The sequence below is a fragment of the Melospiza melodia genome, chromosome 9 (genome assembly GCF_035770615.1).
Source record: "Melospiza melodia melodia isolate bMelMel2 chromosome 9, bMelMel2.pri, whole genome shotgun sequence".
Taxonomy (NCBI): domain Eukaryota; kingdom Metazoa; phylum Chordata; class Aves; order Passeriformes; family Passerellidae; genus Melospiza; species Melospiza melodia.
Window position 1 is genome coordinate 18,381,893 of NC_086202.1, and position 20,608 is coordinate 18,402,500.

General features: G+C 42.1%; 1 protein-coding gene across 1 annotated transcript in view; it reads left to right on the forward strand.

Annotated features, from left to right (window-relative positions):
* Positions 1-20,608, forward strand: part of ANTXRL (ANTXR like) — a 58,465-nt gene that overhangs the window by 15,615 nt on the left and 22,242 nt on the right. The window contains exons 6-17 of the mRNA XM_063163606.1: positions 418-497; positions 622-690; positions 888-968; positions 1,072-1,132; positions 6,960-7,058; positions 9,338-9,407; positions 10,501-10,579; positions 13,529-13,624; positions 14,261-14,299; positions 17,378-17,476; positions 18,500-18,667; positions 19,802-19,882. Of these exons, the coding sequence (XP_063019676.1) occupies positions 418-497; positions 622-690; positions 888-968; positions 1,072-1,132; positions 6,960-7,058; positions 9,338-9,407; positions 10,501-10,579; positions 13,529-13,624; positions 14,261-14,299; positions 17,378-17,476; positions 18,500-18,667; positions 19,802-19,882 (1,022 nt within the window). The remainder of the gene's footprint in view (positions 1-417; positions 498-621; positions 691-887; positions 969-1,071; positions 1,133-6,959; positions 7,059-9,337; positions 9,408-10,500; positions 10,580-13,528; positions 13,625-14,260; positions 14,300-17,377; positions 17,477-18,499; positions 18,668-19,801; positions 19,883-20,608) is intronic.

Here is a 20,608-nt window from a genome sequence, read left to right on the forward strand (position 1 = left end):
AGAAGTACCTCTTACCGCAATCTCTGGACAATGTTTATGTAGAGACAAGTTTGTCAAGAGAAGAGAGGAAACCTCTCCTGTGTGAACCCATTTTGTCAGTTCTCCACGTGTCTGTAATCTTGGTAGCTGCTCTATTTTATTCAGAACAGAAAAGCTGGTGTGTGGACCTGGTTAGAGCAGCACTCCCCCTGCAGTGATGCTGTGGTGTGAAGGTGCTCAGGTTTTGGCTCGTTGCAAGCCTTGCATCTGGCCTTCAGCTGGTGTCTCACCAAGTCCATACTGACCAGGCTGAGAATCTGGCTTAGGGCTTTGTGTTTATTTGTCAGTGAAAAGGATTGCCTCGCTGCAGAGGTTTTTTTCCATTGCTGAATCTTGTGCCATGTGTGTGCAATCTGTTGTTGACTGTCCTCCACCCAGGAGTTCGGACCGCCAGTGTGATCATTGCCCTGACGGACGGCGAGCTGCAAGACGCTCAGTTCTATTATGCAGAGCAAGAAGTAAGTCACTTCTGTCTTTATCCAAACTAATTTATCATCTAAACCTCCAACACCTGTGCACAGTTACTGCTGACTCCACTGATTACACAGCTTTGCACTTAATGGCACTTCTTGGGTTTTTTAGGCCAACAGAGCCAGAAGCTTTGGAGCTACTGTTTATTGTGTTGGAGTGAAAGATTTCAATGAAACTCAGGTAACTTACTTATTTTCTCTTGTGTTTTTCTATTACACTACTGCACAAGGAACAGCATCAGATGAAAGCATTTCTTTAATCACTTGGGGCATAAATCATTTCGTGTCACTGTGATGTCTGTTAGCAAGTATGAAAGGGCCCAGTTTTGTTCAGTGTAATTTTGTTTTCCTCATGATTTATGATTGTCTTTCTTTCAGCTGTCAACGATTGCTGACAGCATCGATCATGTTTTTCCAGTTAAAGGAGGCTTTTATGCCCTAAGAGGAACCATTGATTCAGTAAGTTGGATGTTCTGAAATACAGTAAAGGCTACCCTTCCCTGCATTAAGACAGCATAGATGAAAATGGTTACCAAAAAATGCCTTTATCTAAATCTTTCAGATTCTGAAGAAGTCTTGCATTGAGATCCTGGCAGCTGAACCATCCAGTGTTTGTGCAGGAGGTAAGTTTCCACAAGAACAGTGTGTTAGGCAAATGAATGACACTGATGAATTGTCAGTAAGTACCTAATGTGGTACTGGAGCTGAAGCCTGTGGATGTGTTAGAGCATCCTCTCAGGCCATGGCTAAAGCCTACATTTCCTTCTCATCTTGAGAAAAGCATTGTGACAATAAACATGTAGCTGCTGTGGCTGAGTACCAGCTTGGAGAGCTGACAGGGGCAACAAAACTGAGCAATTGAGGATACCATTTTTAAAAAATCAGAGAGGGAGAGACAAGAAAAGTAATGTAAAGCCAGATTGACAGAGGTATTTCAGGGTCTAAAGGCAATATCTCACAAATTTCTGGAAAGATTGCATTCCTGGCATCTGCTGGGACTTGTCAGCAGTTAGAACAAGACTTTGCAAAATGTTTATAGAAATTTAAGCTTTATTGAACCAAATATAATTTGCTGCATAGCCAAGATACCTCTTGTGATTTCCAAAATGCTAATGTTTTATTTATCTGAAAAAAACATTATTCTTTGTGGTAAACATGAACTATACCCAGAGGAGTTGTTGATAATTGCATGCCTTTCATGTCTAGTATATTTAACTTGGATTTGTTCTGGTTTATGTTAGCAGTTCCCTTGTTGAGTTTTTTTCTACTTTAGAGGCTATTGCAGCAGAGTAAGAGTGACACCATAAGTTTGCTGGAAGGTACAGTTTTTCAGCATGGTTATTTAGCTCTAGTGTTAGTGTCTTGTGTTCATTTCCTTATACAATGTAAAAAGGAGCACATAAAAAATGGCAATGATGCATGAAAGCTGACCTTGAAAACAGATAAAATATGGAACTCAGGAAAAATTTAGTATCACAGAAGAGAAATTGTTCACTCTTCACTTCCACATGTCAATCTCAATATGATCTTACCATGAATGTTTCAACTTAACATGAACATCATTGTGTCTCTTGAATTATTCCTAAGTATATTATTGTGGACTAGATGTAAAATCTCATCTGTAGAAAATTTAAAGCAATGATTTTACTTTTAAAAGTGTTCTGGAGTTGTGTAGAAAAAAACAGTTTTAAAATTTGACACTTAAAGCTTTTTATTTCATAATGATACTGTTATATTTTTGCTTACTAATTGTATACCTGACAATTCTTTGTGCAAAGCTTATTACAAACCATCCTGCTCAACAAAAATGCCTTTAGCTACATAAAAATGTGAGTATTCCAATAGAAGGGATTTTAGTATTCTTGAAACTGTTTGGGGCAATGTTAAGAATATGGGCAAGTTGAACTGGAAACAATGTTTTTCAAATGGAATGTTGAAAATATTTTTATAATGTATTTGAGAAAATAAATTCTCAAAAAAATATTATTTCAACAAAATTAATATATTTCAGCAGAAAGAGAAGATGTCTTTCCAAATGATAATGTGTTCAAATCACTTCGTTTTTTGCTAAGCTTGCTAGGTAATCAGTTTGACAAATATGATTAAAATTCCACAAGTACACTTTAAAATAGTTTGCCATGAAAAAAAAAAAATTAAAAAAGGCAACAAAGCTCAAACAATATTGTTACCTTACTTGGATCTGTAGAATTTTTCATTGTCTTTGTGACTTTCAAACAAGACCAATATAAATTGGGGAGAATCAGGTTTTGGTTGGTGGTGCTGATTTGGCAAGGTATCAGTGCTTCTTTCACTTGAATTCTGAGGTTTGCTCTGTCTGTGTTGGCCCAGCAAGGGCTGGCACATGGTGAAGCTTTGCTGCCCAATCTCTGTGCTTGAAGGAGCAGCAGGGAGCTTGAAAAGAGGAGGAAACCAAGGCTGCAGCTCCACATGATGTGAACTGTTTGTATACCATGGTATTTAAAGTATTAAAACCTTGAGCACTAACAATCACGCCTGTGATAGCATTTATCATTATCCCACAAGCCACAGCTGGAATTACCTCCTGCAAGAGGTTTTACAGCATGAGGCTGCAAATATTTACATTTGTGCTTAGATTTATTATCCTTTATTATCCCACTTACTTCAACATAATTAGAGGTTCATCTGTGTAGATTTGTGCACCACTGTCTCCTGGAAGGAATCTCCTGGGAATAAACACTTTTTTCATGGTAGTGTGAATCCTGATCTTGACTTCAGTTCACTGGACAGCTATAGTGCTACTCTGTGCGTAATGCATTTTATTTTTTTCATGTGCTTCATTTGGACTTTACTTCATAGGCTTCACTAATTTTTGCATTAATGTCAGAATTTTTATGCATTTTAAATTTAGGTAATTACTGATAATATATTCTGTCAAGATCTATAGCCCCTGAAACCTGCATCAACATATACATACACTTTCATGGTGTATGTACTCACTGGCTGAAAATTAGAGCATAACATTTTCTAGAAATTCCCCATTCCTCATTGTTTAGGTTAGGAGTGTTTGTTTGTTTAAATACATAATAGAATTTTTCATTTCAAAATTATGATTGAAAAATAATGGACCTTTGGAGAGAGTGCAATGTATTATCACATTCTCCAGCAAAGATACTTGTCTATTTACAGAAATTGAAGTGTGTGTTTGTCCATGCTTTTTGTATGAAACTTATCTGAGCAAGGAGGGGATAATTGGTTTAGCCTTTACTTAGCACTGCTAGTAATTTTTACAATTTGCTATGAGATCATGAGGATATTGTGTCTCTCAATGGAAACAAGGGATGATTACGGCTGAAAGCAGGGTCTGAGCCACTCCTTGTAAGTGTTCTCATAGTTACTACTGTGTTGGTGATTGCTGGTGATCTTGGCTTCATTTTTGACTTGCCAGAGGTTTAGTGAAATGCTAATGGAACAATTTGTGTGTGTTGACAATTCCAGTTGGGACTCTGGCTTTCTGTGACGAAGCTATCTGGCAAATCCAGTTACAAACTGATCTCGTCATATGGTGACAGCTATCTGATGTTTAATGCTTTTTGACCCTGCAAATTCATTGTCCCCAATGTGGAGCAGTGTAGTTGGGTCCTTCCTGCTCCCTGTGATTTAAAGTGACCAAGACATGCAGCCTGCAAACAGGCTATCAGTGCAGAATCGGAGGTGCCTCATATCCCGTTTGACAGCATCATTGCTTTGATTATGCTTATGGTACGCAGACGTGATTGAAAGGTTTTGTTGGATGTGGCATCCTAGTGGCCACATCAAGTACCAGGTGTGGATGCAAGCAGTCAGCTTCTCATCAGAGGCAGAGAAGCGGAGCCGACAGCCCAGCCAGTGCACACCAGCTCCAACCCAGCATCTCGCTGCCAGCACCGCCCGGTGCTTTCAGTGCTGACCTTTTTCCCTTCGCTGTCTTGTCAAAAGCTGCAATCCATGATCTGACAGTAACTAAGGAGGAAAAGGACGCAGCCAGAGCCAGGGCGCAAAATTAAATGGAATTAGCCATTTCAACAGAGCATCACCCAGAACCCGTTGATGCTCCAGAGCAACTGAGGTACCAGCTGGTTACGTTTCCCTGGTATATTTTCAGCTTGTGTTGCTGGACAGGTTACTACCCAATCGCTTGTTCACAGCTGACTGTGCAGAGTGGCAGTCACAGTGACAAGAACGGCAGGAGAGGTAAATAGTCCTGACAAGACTAAACTTCTAGATGTAGCTTTTACCTTGGATGTCTTGTGTTGAATTTTTCTTACTTGCGGCATCTTTTTAAAGCCACTGAAGCAGCCACCAGTTAAGCTTTTGTGATTTCTGCCTTTTAAGGCCAGTAATTCATGAGAAGAAAAATTTAAGTGCAATTTTGTTTCAGCAAGCTTCTTTTAAAATACAAAATTGAGATGGGGAGAAATTATCATCTTGGCTGGGTGTTCAAGCCCCTGTGAAGTGTGGACTGGTTACGAGCAAGTCTGCCAGTGTGGGGTCCCAGGCAGGTAGTTCTGGTGGGTGGGCAGAGGCCCAGTTGCCGTCAGGGCTGGTCATGACTCTCAGCTCTGCTGACAAAAGAAGGGCATGCTCATAATTCTCAGTATAGCAGCTGGGTTCGATGTGGAATGGCTCAAGGCACAAATCTGACTAAGAGTAACTCAAGATTCTTATTGGAGTAAGAGGCAGATGAATCTACTCTACAGTACATTTTCATTTGTTTAAAGAAATGCTCATTACCCCCCATGAGAACCAGGATGTAAAACTCTTCCCACTAAAAAGAGGCCAAATTATGATGCTGGATTTTTGTATATGGCTCTTGGTGTGCTCATTGAGATCTCAAATTTTATCATTTTTCTTTAGCAAGGTACCTAAGCACATGTTTCATTTCAAAATGCACTCCAGTAGATACTTTCTTTTTCTCCTCCCAAAATACCTTCTTTGATTCCCACGTACCTTGTGGCTTTTGTCAGTTCAGAGCCCTGCTCTAGAGCAAGTTACCATGATGAAGACCAGAGTGTGGATTTCCAGTGCATGATTGTATTTTGTAAATGCCCCAGTCCCATTCACCTGGACTTGCATTAGATCTCAATACAGTGATAATGGCAATGAGTGACAGTGGTTTTGACAGAAACAAGCTGTTTGTACAGAAAAGTAAAGCATTCCACGTCCTTGTGCTAGCTTGCCTTGCAGTAGCTTGATAAAAGCACAGGCAGATGAGGCTGAATGTATTGCAGCCACCTTTGGGCCTCATGTAGTGTGAGCCAATAACGAGGCCTTCCTCCAAAGCATGCAAATGACATGGTAGTGCCTTGTATGGAATGTTGCTAAAAGCCAAATCTTATATCACTAAAAATCATATACAGCTCCCTTCAATCCTACCAACATTGTTTTGTTCTCCTTTTGAGCATGTTCATCAAAGTATAGATGATGATGCATGTTCATCTGTTCATGGTTTTATTCACTACATGGCGTACTATGTAATATGTTTATGTTTGTCAATGTGAAGCATGAAAACAAATTATTCTTGTGTTGTGCTGTTATACCCCTTACATTGGGCTGATCTCAAATGCTGCTCAAAGGCTGGTGTGAGAGCCCTGTGGAGGATTTGGTTAAAGTAGGACATTCATGCATGAAAGTGCAACTTGAGTGCTTTGTGCCCTTGCTGTGTGCCAGCAATCTCAGCTGTCAGCTGGCTGCTTGTCTGCAGTGTCAAAGGGAGTTTCAAAAGCGTGCTGGGGACAGAACAAGTTTGTAACGTGTCTCTCCACCTGCCTGCATTAAAGGTCTTATCTCTGTGGCCAGTGTGGCAGCCACAATGGCTTTTTGTGTCCTAGAGGGAAGTTTCCCTTGCCATGTCCCTTCCTGGTGCATCTTGTGCCTAGTTTGGCAATTCAGGCTCACCCCAGCAGAAAGGGGACTGTGGTTCTGTGTTGGGCTTCACCTGTGCACAGTAAAGGGAGGGAAGAATAGCAAACTGTTTTTGTGTTAGAGCTTTGAGTCACAGGAGGTTTAGGAGTCGAGTTCTGTCTGTCAGCATCTTCCTGAGCAGAGCTCTGCTGAAAGCCTGGTGCCAGGAGGAAGGACTGGTACAGGTGGTTAGCAAAGGTGTCTGTCCCAAAAGCCACGGAGGAACCATGAGATGACATCAGTCAAGTCAGACTTAGTTTTGCTGTGGCACTTTTAAGGTATTGCAGTTGTGTGTTACACTTGTGGGAGCTGACTTGAGACAAAGAAGACTCTGAAGCACTAATGCCACTGCAGCACTCTTGGACATTGCTGCTGAATAGAGGGAGTGTCTGTGGGGATGTTTTATTTCAGGCACAGGGCAGAGAACAGCAGCTGTCATGTTTTAATTTGGGTCACTCTGAACAGAAAAGCTGTATTTGAGTTATTTCTCATAAATAAATCATAAATCTTCTATATTTTTGCTTACAGAATCGTTTCAAGTTGTGGTGAGAGGCAACGGCTTTTATCATGCGAGAAACATCGACCAGGTGCTCTGCAGCTTCAAGCTCAATGACAGCCTTACTATCAGTAAGTGTGCAGGCTGGAGGACTGCAGTCACCCCTGTGGCTGTGTCGCCTCACAGGCCAATTCTCATCCATGTTAAGGGGAGCCCTTGCAGCAGATGTGAGAGGGAGCTGGGGTAGAGGTGTGCACTTAAAAGGAGCTTGAAATTCACCCTTGTTCAATGCAGTGACCTGTGGGCACTGTGTAGTGAGCACTTACATGGCACATGGGGCTGTACAGTGACCTTAGCACTGTTGCAGTGAGTGCATCCACTGTTGCTGCATGCATCCTTGTGGGTGCTGCATGCAGCAAGAGAGGACTGGGGATCAGGTTTTAAGATGGAAACTTAAAATTGTTTCCTATTCCCTTATCCATCAGCAATTAAAAGAAATACTGCTATCTTGATCCCCTGGTGGTGTTTTCAGAGTTTTTAGTCACCAGTTCAGGAGACAATTGCCATAAAGCCAGGCCTCCCAGGCACTCTGCTCCTCTCTGACACCAGTTTCTGGTCCCATCACAGTGACTGTGTAACATGGAAACCCCCTGTCCTGTTGTGATGAACAGGATCTTTTGTTTGCTGTCTCAGCAGCCAGGCAAAGGACTGAATGGCCAAAAAAGATGGAGTGTCCGGTTTCTCAGCAGTCCTCTCTCATTCCTGAGAAGCTGTGTATTTTGGGCAGAGTGAAATACGGTGTGGGGAGAGGAGCTCTGCTCCTATTTCATATATGCTGCCCTTGTGGCCTGAGCACAGTGGAGGCTTTCATATGCTGTCGTGGCCAGACTAGTGCCTTCCCAAGCAGTGAATTAACTTACAAGAGGGAACACATGAATTGCTCCTTCATTTCCCATCCCAGTTGTCTATGCTGATGCTGCAGTCAGTCAGCTCTGGTGGTCTTGCATTTATTCCACTTACAGATATGCTTTAACCAGGATTTGTTTTTTGTGGTTTATCAGTTAGACTTTTTGCTTTTCCTTCCCTGACCCCAATCATTAGCACCTTGACTGAGCTTCACACAGTGAGTGCTCACCTGGAAAATACTCAGGAGTTACTCTGATTCCATTCCAAATCCATGCTGTTTTCCTTGGGTTAAATCTGCAACAGATGTTGTGATGAGATACTGATCTGTGATGCCTTTTTTCCCTCCCTAAAACATATTACTGATTTCCATGCCCTTATCTCTGCATGGAAGGGAAATGAGTTCTGTCTTCAGGTGTGCTTGAAGTGGGTGAAGCATGAAGGAACAATTCTTACATCTGTTGTTGCTTGAGTTAATTTTTTTTCCTACATAAAGAGTAAACAGGCCTCAAAAGGATAAATAAGATGGCAGGCTTTATCAGCCCTTTATTCCCTTGGGTAGACCACTCTTTGTCCAGGCTGGCAGCACAGTTGTTTGCTGGCCACTCAGAGCTAAGCTGCCGTCACTGCAGTGGTGTGTCTGCTCTTGTGCCTCAGCTTACACACCTTTGGTGGAGTGGCAGTGCAGGATTACTGCTGGGCCTCCTGTCTGTATTCACAGGACTTGGCTTTCTGGATGTGACTTTTGAAAGTGACAGGATTAACACTGCTGAATCTTGGAGCAGTGAAATGCTTCCTCCTTAGGTGGGAAGATGTGTGTCCTTGTGTTTGACCCTGCCTGCACCAAACCCTTAGAAACAATCTGTGGGCTGTTTACAGATGATGCTGCCACAGAGGGGAGGTTGGCTTCAGGAGAAGCAGAGCAGATCCTCATGATAACATCAGTCATGGACCCTCTCTGCCTCTTTCCTGTAAATGACCAACCATCTCTTGGGTTTGGTTTTTTCCCCCCCAGTATTTTTCCATTTCAACTCCACCCCATCCCTCTCATTCCTTTTTCTTAGGCTCAGACAGTGCAGCCTTGGATTTTCTTCTCTGTGTATTTGAACATGGGTAGACAAAAATTGAGCCTTCACTTTTGAGCCCTTGAGTAACTTGAGGGGTTGGACTATTCAGTGTGAGTAGAGGTTGCACGTAATTTTCAGAAAGGCATGATGAATGCTGCTCAAAGCTGAATTCCAAGTGGCTGATCACTGCTGTCAGGAACAGAGATAAATGTCCAGTTCTTAGCTGTGGTATCTCTAGCCTGATAGCATCATGTTGGCATCAACCTGAATGGTTATTCTAGTACTTGGATTTTTAATCAGCACCATTGGGGAGTATTGGTACTTGCCAATATATTGAGTTTATCTGTGGCTGTCGTTGGTGTCAGCACTTCCCAAGGGGGTGGCCTGCTTGAAACAGTTTAATTTTTTCATCCCTGAGAGTTATATCCATTTCCTTTCAGATGAAAAGCCGACTTATATTCATGATACATACTTGCTTTGCCCTGCCCCTGTGATAGAAGATGCTGGACAGTGAGTATTGCATTTCAGCATGTGTTGAGAGGGTGGACGTCTGGGTGAAGATGTCATAAATTTCTGTGTGTGTGTCATATTGCAGCCATCTCCTTTGTACCAAATCCTTTCCTAATATGAGCCACCATAGCTCTATTCAGTGTTGGGTCTTCAGCACAATTTAACCAAAGATCTTCTTGGACCATGGCCCCATACCATGGAATCACAGAATGGTGATTCCTTCTCTCTTCCTATATCCTGTTGTTTCAGACCAAAGACTGTTTCAAGACAGTTCATTACATTCAAGACAGTTGCATTTAATTTTGGTTGAAAGGAGATGCTTGATTTGAATTCCTTTGCTGTTATTGCATGTGTTGTTTCCCGAATTTTGCTCTGCTATGTCTAGAGTTGATATTTTTCAGCCTTTTTAATCCTGTAGACTTCTGGGAGACATGGCAGAATGTCCAACCTACCTTTTCCCTAGGTGATCTTGTGGGTGCTTAAATGCTGTACTGGGGCTACGGGTGAATGGCTCCTTTGCCTTTTGTATTTGTAGATGAAGGAAATTAATTTGGTGGGGTTTTGTAATTTTTTTTATTATTACTTTAATTTTTTTTTCTCTGATATTGGAGAATGGCTAGGGAAGATTCTTCTTGAATTTCACTTGGCATTTCAGTGGTTTTACCCTTCTTGATCTCAGTGCAGGGGTTCTGGATTTGCTTGGATTCAAAAGAGCACACTGTTTCATTAACAGAAGGGTTTCTTTAAATAAATAAAAAGTCTTAAAGTTTATTGTGCTATGTACAGTAGTATTGCTGTTGTCTGAGGCATTCTGTTATGACTAAGTGTCCTGGTGCCCTTTGCCGCAGGTGGGATGCGATTTTTTAATAAAAAGCTTATGTCCCTGCTCAACTAAGGTAACATAAAAGGTTGGCTCCTGGGTAAGCAGGGAGGCAAATGCAGGTAAGTGCCTGAGGCCATGAAAGTGCCCTGACTCATCAGGACCCACTATCCATGCAGACTCATAAACCAGTGGTTAAAACAGAGACAGAATAAAGGTAAGAATGGGTGTAAAGATGACACTAAAAATAAACATATCTGTTTTGTGCTCTAGGGTGGTTTTCCTACAAGTCAGCATGAACAACGGGCTAACGTTCATCTCCAGCTCTGTCAGCATCACCAGCACACATTGTGTGAGTAACTCCAATGGGGCTTGACAGAGGAACCATGAGACCCTGCAAAGAAATGGTTGTTCTCCAGGCAAAGCCTCCTTGAGTGAGCCTGACCTCTCTGCAGCTTCTGTGTCACTGCTACTGACTGATCCCAGCAGCTCTTGGGAAAATAACCAGGGCTGCTTAAGGTCAAATTGTTATTGATGGTGGATAGATCATAATAGATTTTCTGAGTAAAAAATTAGAGTATGAGGCACCCTGCCCATTCCTGCCTCAGGAGTGAGATCCTCAAAACTAGGATCTTAACAGAAGGAGACCTGAGAAAATGATCACAGGAGCATCAGGGGGCAGCACTCTGTTGAGCCTTGGGGTCCATGAGGGGATTTAGGGTAAAAGGCACAACTCTTAGGACTTCTATCTGGAAAGGCCACAGAGAGAAAGGACATGATGCCTGTCCTGCATCATGTGGTCAAAAAGACCAGGTAGAGTGTCAGGGACAAACAGCTAGAAGTGATCCTTTATCAAAATCTGATTTTAGAATCAAATAAACAAAATTAGGAAACTGACTAATAGATGAGGAGTTGTCTTCCTTGCCTTGGGGTAAAAATAGGCAGTGCTGAGAGCTGGTGTGAGCAAGTACAGTAATTAAATATGTGACCTTGTGCTTGTGGTCTAAATCAAGCTGGCTGAAGTACCTGATAGCAGTTTGTATCATTGTTATTAGTGTCAAAAGGACTTTTATAGCCTGTGCCAAATGCTGTCATATTGGTTTGTAATCATTGTTGGCCATTTTGACAGCTGGAGAACAGGAGGGCAGGAATGCACAGAGAGGTGACTGTAATTTGTAAATCTAATTTTCTGATGTTTGCAGCAATGAGGGTGAGAAATATCACACCAGAATCCTGAACAGCTTGGATTGTAGGGACACAATACAGCAGAGATGTGTTTGTTTCTTTATGCTATTATTTCTATTTTGCTAAAACTTTCTTCAAAATTTTCCATACTGAGGACTGATATTTTCACATTTAATTCCACTCTTTTACCTCAGGTACAGTAAAACCTTTCAAGTCTGCACAAGTGTTAACTGATGCATTTAGTTACCCATATGTAATCTATTTCTGATGAAGACTGAAGTGTCAACCCTAACCAGGGTTCCTAAAGGCCAGAGCGTGGATGGAGGAAGCTTTTCCTTTTGGTAGCCTTAGGATAGTAAGAGGAATCCAATCTCCAGTCATGTCAATCTGACAGTTTTTGACCAGCCTCTTGCAGATTGAATGTGAAGGAGGCAGGAAGCCTGATTTGCAGCTGATAGAAAAATACTGTCTTACTCCTGTTCTGTCCTATAAGCAGCTAGGTTGGCAGTTCAGTTTCCAACTTTGTCTTAATTTCATGCGTCTCACTCTTCTCGTTTTAGAGACTCCCTCCATTTCCTTTCCCCTCCTGTTTCCTTTTCTGTGGGTGGCAGTCAGCTGGCCTGCTCAGCTCTCCTCCCCAGCTGGTCCTTCTGTCTTTTCTGTACAGTAAGTATCTTTACTATAATCCAAAAGCCTCTGTGTGATCCCCTTGCTTATTTCTGTTCAGCTGCATGAAGTCTGCTATTTTCTTTTCAAAGTCCAGCTTCACTATGGAGCTTTGTGTCATTAAAATCATTAAAAGAAGACTCTTTAGCTTCTTGCTGCCAGCAGCTCCTGAGCTATTGCTGGCAAATGTCTCAGCAATTTATATGTGCAGTTAGCATGGGAAAAGCAATGCCTGGAAACAAAGGCTACAAAACAAGGAGGTAATGTGTGTTTGGAGTAATAGTAGCACTGGTACTGCATTGCTACTGTACTTGGATTTGTTTTTAAGGAGTGCAGCAATATTTCTTAAAGTTATGCTTGATTTTTACTCAGCAATCTGGCTTTACTGAGAATTCATTTCTCTGTAAGTATCTGCTTTCCAGATGCATCAGTTGTACATGGGGCCATGGGAGGGACAGAGAGGGGGGCTTAGCACTGAACTGCAGCTGGGTACTGTGTCCTCTAACAGGACTTGTTTGAGCAGGACATTTGGCACATTTTGGGCAATCCAGCTGCTCCCTGGCCAAACGAAGGTGAGCCAGACAGCATATCCTAACACAGGTGGGTTTGTTGCATCGTTAACCAAAAGCCAAAGAGCAGAGTGGGGATGGCAATGCTGTGACTCAGATATGGGATGCTGGGTTACCTGTTTAAAAGCATGGAGTAGGAGCTGTGTTTGTGTTAGTCCCTTATTGAATGTGTGAGTCCTGGCAGCTCTAGGAATTGGCCTGAGAGAGAGCTAGGTACCATCTAAGTTGGGCGTTCAGGATCTCACCCAGACTTTGCAAAGTTCTTACCAGTTGGTGCTTTCCACTCTGAGCTTTTTCATTGTGTGAGGGGAAAACAAATGCACTTAGAATAGTGAAGGAAATCCCCGTTGTAAGAAGGGGCTAAGCATCAGTTTCTGGTGTCATGGAAATTCAGCAAGTTGCAGTATAATAGGGTGAATCTCGTTGACTTTATCACATAGAAATCACTTTTGGAATTTGGTTTCTTTCCCTTTATCCTTCCACCTATCCTTTGAAAATCTCTTACAGCTTCCTCTCTAGCCAATGCCTCCTTCCTCCTCCTTCCTCAGCCTGATTGACAGGCCCCAGGCTTTCCTCTAGTTTCCTGATAAGTTTTTCCTGTTCCCTGATATCTCTGTTGCTGGTGAATTGAACCTCTTCTCAAATGTTGGAAATCTACCATTGAAGAAGTTTCATTTCCCAGTGTGTATTAAAAAAAAAAAAAAAAAAAGGCTTAAACATCAGAGCTAAAGTTAGTATCATTCCAGAACCCAGTACAGTCTGAGGATAGGGCATCTGAGACCTCATAGTGATGGAAAGCTGACTCTAAGTGTGTAACTTCAGGACACCTGCCTTCTTTGAGGCATATAAAGGTAACTCAGAAATAATCATCTTGTTTGCAGCTGACTGGGACCATCCTTTTCATTGCTCTTCTGATTCTCTTTCTGCTGCTGGCTCTGGCTCTTCTGTGGTGGTTTTGGCCCCTTTGCTGCACAGTGGTAAGTAAAGTCTTTTTATTCTCTTGACTTGGTTTCATACAGTCTTTGCCAGTTAAAGTGTTGGAGCGGGTGGTTAACCTTGCTTTAAAAAACTGCCACATTTGTAAAGCCCTGGTTCAACAATTTGCCTAAAGTGCATGTTGAAGTTACTCTTGTCTAGGTTTTTGATTGTTTCAAGGCCTATGTGACTTTTACATTGAATGAGAATTTTAAATAAGCTCATGGATGTGACTTAAGTTTCTGTAGGGATCGAGACCTCCTTCAGACCAGCTTTGAAACCTGCTGCATAAAAGTGTAATGGAATTGATTTACTAATGTGTGCACAAGCTGTTATGGTCCCCTTTAAAGACAAGAGTTAGGGTTGGGTTTTTCTGCATTTTGTTTGTTGGGGTTTTTTTAATTTATTCAGAGGAGCTGCGGATTCTGAGATAATATCTTTGCACTAACTTGGTAATTATATGGTATTTTTCATCTCATCTGGGCTGATTTTCCATGGGGCTAATGAGAGGATTGAATGGGGGGAATGAAGCAGAGTGACTCATTTGTGACATGGGCAAGAAAGCAGGGAGGACATAGTTATTGAGAAGGATGAACCCTGCCATTTTCTCAGATTTCTACATTGTTTGTTTATTGCAGGTGATCAAGGAGCCACCTCCACCACCACCTCCAGAGCCTGTAAGTGTGCTATTTCTGAGCTGTGGCACTGCCTGCAGCACTGTAGTGTGCCATGCTGCCCAGGAATGGCAGCCCTGTAGGTGTACTAATGACACCTTAAAGGCTGTGAGAGGAAGTGCTCTGGGTCAGGACAGTTATTTCTGCCTCCTGGCCTCTTTATATACATACAGCAAAACTGCTTCCATCCAGGGTGAAAACAGTTGCATAGCTCAAAAATCCACAGGCCAGCAGTTCCTACGGTATTTTGTTCCTTCTGCTGTGCATCAAACAGGTGTAAGCAAATCTCTGCTTCTCAAGCTGTGCTGACAGCTGTCCCTCCTCCAGTACAGCTGCCATTGTTCTCAGCAGGAGTTTAGCCCAGATTGGTAGTAAGGAACAGTCTGGCAGCTGGAAAAAAGGACAGCAAAGGCCACATTCTTGTGGCTTTGCTACAGGAGGGGAGACAAAGCCTGCCCTGGCTGTGGCTCTTCTGCAGAGTGACCTTTGGAAGGACATTTAGCCTTTCTCCATTTAGGTTTTGAGCTGTGTGAGGCAGGATTGTGTTTAGCTCTTTTGGGGACAGTCACTCACTGACCCTGACCTCAGTTTAGTCCCACCATACTAGTTTCATGAAAATAATAGTAGCAAATAAAAGCACCTCCAGAGAAAACCTATGCCTGCCTTCATTTTTTTCCTAGGCATAGACAATGAAATAATGGAAAAATACTTGCCTAACCCACAAGAGAAGCTTATAGTTTACTGTTAACTTGCTGTAACTTGGCATGAATGTAGGGAGGCAACCACAGCTGCAGTTTTGAGGTTGCTAGAGGCCACCACTAGCATGTATGTGATCCTGCTACTTGTCCTGAGCAGCAGCACTGTGACAATTTAACTTCAGAATGCACACCAGAATTCATGCTGGGGTTTGTGTGATTAGTGCTATCACAAAGCCTGCAGTTGCAGCCATGCTGCATTTGGAGGAGGTTTCAGAGAGCATCACAGCCCTGCAGAAGTTCCAGATGCTTTGCAATTTTAAATGCAATCAAAAAGAATGAACTGATGTAAGCCTCCAGGAACAACACAGAAACAGATGTTATCCATCCCTTTTCTTGGCCTTGTCTTTATCCAGCATGAGTTGTAATAATCATGCATTGTAATAACTGTAACTGTGTGATGAATTCCATTACATTTAGTATTTATTAGGCTCCCTAGGTACGGTGACCTGCCCTTCAGCTGATACAGTGTGGTATTGCTACTATTAAACTGAATATAGGTGTGTAAAACTTGTTCTAAAGCACAAGCATTCGATTTCCATGTGGTAGCTGTTAATGTTGCTTTGCTGCGTGTACAGTGTAGGGGATATTTGGTATAAATCCTTTATCCAACTAGAAAAGTATCAGCTGTTGCTGTTGGCTCTGTCCTGCTAGAGTCAGGCTTGCCAGCAGTAAGAGCTGTTAGACATGAACGCTTGCAATCTGTGTTACATTGCACGGAAGAGGCAGAATAGCTTAAATAGTACTCATGTTCACAGTGAAATCAAATATTAAAACACTGATGCAGTTCACTGGGTACTGGTTTAGATTAGCATAAAGTGGGATAAAATTTGTGTATTTGTTGTACTCTCAAAAAAAAGCTTACTGAAACAACACCAAACCCAACACCAAACCACAATACTTTCATTGTATGTTTATTTTCCCAATTTAGGATAAAACAAAATAACAGGAACAAAAAAAAAAGAGGTAAAACAAACACGAAAAAGCCAAACCACAACGATAAAAGCCCCAAACTCAAACTCCCCTTACTTGTTAATGCAAATATCAGCTCTAGTCTTGCCCAGCCATACTAAAGAATTTGTTGGAGGAGCTGACCTGTTGAACTGTACCTGAGAGGCCACTGAAAAACCTTTCTCCAAGGCATAATCTAAGAGGTAAATACAAACAAAAATTAAAGCCTGGTTTCAAAAAGCTGTTATTGTCTTTTGAGCTCTTAATTCCTTTTCCATTCCAATAGAAACATGTAGGGCAATTTTGTGAAAATGCCATCTAGTGATGTAACAGTAATTTACATCTCTCTATAGTATTCGGCTTTTTAGTTAATCTTTTGGGTTTTTTTAAATAAAAAATAAGTTCAGGTAGTGTTTCTAGAAGCATGCTTGTACTGAGGAGCAGTAGCAATGAGCACTGTGCATGGCCAGTCCAAGACCAGCATGCATGTCTGCATATAAGCATGAGGTACAGTTATTTGAGGAATGAAGGAAATATTGTAGGAGGTTTGTTGTGCCCTCTCCTCAGCTATGTGTGTACTTGGAGAGTGTCAGGCTGGGGCTTTCAGGTATCTTGACTTAGTGTAATAATATGGAGTCTGAGAAATCGTCAAGATGATAGAGCTGGAGATGTGTTCCCAGGCTTGTTGAACTAGAACCATTTGCCAGCTTTTAGTTAGGCAAGAACAGAAAAATGAACCTGAAGTTAATTCCTGATTCAGACTCTCACATGTTCCAGAAAAGGAATCTTTGTCTTTATGATTGCTCTGGTTCTGATTGCCCTAACAACTGTGAAATGCTCCTGTCTGAATCCTTTTTCAAATTGTACAACTTGAGCCAGACTCCACAAAGCATCAAATAGTGTAGAATTACTGGTTACAGCTGCCATGAGAAAAGGATCTGATGCATATGTTAAAAAACTCAACAGTGGTCACTTTTTTCCTCTGTTAGGTGACATTAAGTTCTAAAAGTGCAATTAAGAATTTATTTCTCTGGGCCAACTCATCACTGCATTTTCTGCATAGCACAGTGGCAAGCCAGTTTATGTACAATTCATCTATACTTTGCCTTTCCTTACAAATCAGTGGAGATTTTGGAGCTCAATGCATATTTGATTAAATAAAAGCAGCCCGAACAGAGGAATAGGCAATCCTCTCTGGCTTCCCTATTAAAATTGCAGCTGCAGAGACAAGAGACTTCCTTGGTTTTTGTCAGCAAATAAGCATAAAATACAAAGCCAGATATCCAAGGATTGGACCGTAGGATGTTCAGCTGTTTTCCGCAGTTTATGCTTTTTATGTGAGAGCAGCATTAATATCTCCCTGTGTTTCCCACAGGACTCAGATGATGAAGATGGATTGCCAAAGAAGAAGTGGCCAACCGTGGATGCATCTTATTATGGAGGCCGAGGTGTTGGTGGGATTAAGAGGATGGAGGTATTTGGCTTATTCTTTAGTGTTATAAACCCCAGCACATTGAATTGAAAACTGTTCCACTGTGTTTTCATGTGATTCTTGAAGAGGACTGGAATCTGGTATTTAATCAGGGCTTGTGTACCTAATTCACACCTGCTGTCCAAGTGACAGGCTTCAAGCTGCTGTCATTTGCATGAATAATTAAATGAATCTAGCATTAAGAGCCAGAGAAAATTTGAAGGCTAAGAAATGAGATAAGCACCAAAGGAAGTTTTAATCTCGTGAGTCAAACCCTTTGGTGCAGTTGCAACCAGTTCTCTTGTCAGAGGAAATTCAGGCAAACTACACTGGTTTTATTTTTGAGGATGCTGTCTATGCAGTGCCTGGTTTCTGTGGCTTCTCAGCAACTTCCTGCAGGACTGCAGATGAAGTATTGCATCTTAATATCCTTAACTATTTTCCTTGGAAGAATTTTATCCTTGATGCTGAGAATGTATGCTGACTGTGACACCATGGATCATATACTGTTCTTGAATGCGGAGTCACTTCTCTGCTTGAGCTAAGTCAGACAACAAAATCACATATTAAGATATTAGATACTGGGAAGAATTTCTTCACTGAAAGGGTGATTAGGAGTTGGAGCAGGCTGTCTGGGGAAGTGATGGAATCACCATCCCTGAAGTGTTGAAAAGATGTGTGGATATGGCACTTGAGGTATGGTATAGTAGGTGCTGGGTTAATTCAATCATCTTAGAGCACCTACCAACCTCAATGATTCTCATCTGCCCCAGATGCTGTGAATTCCCACAACACCTTAGATTGCTGGAATGTGCAAAGGCTGGTAGTTCCAGCAGTTTTTGAATTAGACTGTTTTATTCTTAAATGTGTATTTCTGATTATGGTAGGAGTTTGGTGCTTTCATAAATTTGACTTAATTCTGGTAGCACTTGGTCATCTGATGGGAACTAGATTATTATCTGTGGGAACCACCTGCTGGTGGGGACTGCTGAAGTGTTTCCTTACAGTGTGCTCTCCTGACATCAGGTGCGATGGGGAGACAAGGGGTCAACAGAGGAAGGAGCAAAATTGGAGAAACCCAAAAATGCTATTATTAAATTGCCAGAACAGGAGTATGAACCATGGGAACCCAAGCCAAAGAAGCCCCATGTTAGAAAACCACCTTCCCAGCGAAAATGGTACACTCCAATCAAGGTAATGTGTCTGAGCCTCCGTTTTAGCAAGTCTTTTGTGTCTTGCAAGATACTGTATCCCACTTCCTTAGCACAGCCTTTCTTTCAGCAGAGCTGAGTGAGACTATTTAGAAAAGTGGCCATTAATTCTCACCTTTGCCTGGTTTTGGAATGTGTATTTCACTTGGCACTGTGTTGCCATAATTTTTTGAGAAGAGTAGAGGGCACAAGCAGAGATCTTCCTTTCCTCAGCTCACACTGTCTTTTCAGGTTCTCTTGCCTGGGGTGCAACAGCAGATCCCTTGAACCTTAGGGAGGGCAGATGCTGTTTTCTGCCATCTGAAGGCAGCATAGAAAAGGATCAGATAAAGGGCACTGTCCTTGCTTTGACTGCATTGTGGCTAAGGGCTTGGGCTGGGATGCAGATCTCTTTCCCCTTAGTTCAACCACAAGACAGTAGTGTTTGGCTTTTGGGCAAGTCACTCAGTCTCCCCATATTTTCGCCCTCAGTTCTCCCATGTCATTATAATACCTGGTGTTTCAATGTCTTTTAATGTATGTATCCTCACACAACCCTAAAGGCAGGGAAGAGCTGTAACCTCTGCTTGCAAAGAGGGAAGCTGGAGGGCTAGCACAGTCAAGGCTGCCATACTCTGCTCATCCCAGGAATCTATGACCATGTCCCAAAACAGTGCTTTGTGAGATGAGTTCCCCCTTTCCCTGCTTACTCACAGATCAGTTAAACAGTGCTTGAATGTTTCTGGAAAGCATCTGTGAATGTTAAAGCCTGCCTAGGCAGGTATTCTTCTGGCTGTTCATCTGTGCCTCAGTTCTCTCTCTTCCCATCTGTACCGTACTTTTGTTCTGCCTTTTGTAACATTTAAAGGTTAGTGCTTTAAAGTAACACCTGTCTAATTGTGCCTCTTAAGGGAGTTATTCACAATAATCTCCTCTTATCCTGCCTGCATATTTGGTATTTCTCCACTGAGGTTCTTCTGGTTGTCCAGATAAAGGGTACAGAGGCCAGGGTACAGGACCAGTGTGTGTGCAGACAGCTTAATGCAGAAAAGCTGTAGCAACCCACCTGTTGTTTAATCTCATGCTGTTTTTACCACATTTCTTGGTCATATCTTGTCTCCTTTTTTTTTTATTGCAGGGTAAACTTGATGCACTGTGGGCTTTGGTTCGACGAGGCTATGACCAAGTCTCTCTTATGAGACCACAGCCAGGGGATAAGGTAAGGCATCTCAAATGCACTGGCATCACTCCTCTGGTAGTAGCAGCAATGCTCTTCTCTCACAATCAGCCCATCTCTTTTATTTTCATAAGCTTGATTCTTTTCACAATGCCCTAAAGCTAAAAACTAAACATTTTTAATGTTTCTTGGATTTAGTAATGGAGTTCAATGATTATTGCAAAATCACGAACTGTACAGATGATGAAAAAACAAATCATAGTAAGGTTAATGGAGAACAAGTTGGTTGAATTGTGTGCAGGCACATTTTTCAGTCATCTCCTACACATAGACAAGGAGTATGTCCTGCCTTGGTGAAGTCTATTGGCCAAAAGTAGGTCAGGAGTACTGGGAGGCAGCAGGGAGTTTGTGCTTTTCAGAGCCACAAAGATGTCTGTGTGCTGTCCCTGGGTCACTGGCAATAGCTTGGTTCAGAGCTCTCACAGTTTATGTGAGCCTGGCACTGTTATGGTTGTCTCTATTTTGTTATTCTGAGGGAACAACTCCCTAAGAATTGAGTGCTGCTGCTTTGAGCTGTTTCACCATTAAGGTTTTGCTTTCTGCAATGGTTGTTTGTAACGTGAGAACGAAGCAGACACAACAGCATCTCTCTTTCCCTGTGGGCAGAGTCCATGCATTTCATCACCCTGGCTCTCAGGTGAGGGGATTATAGAGTTACAGCAATAGGGTCCATAAAGTGCTTTTTTGGGGATAGGAGTGGTGCAGATG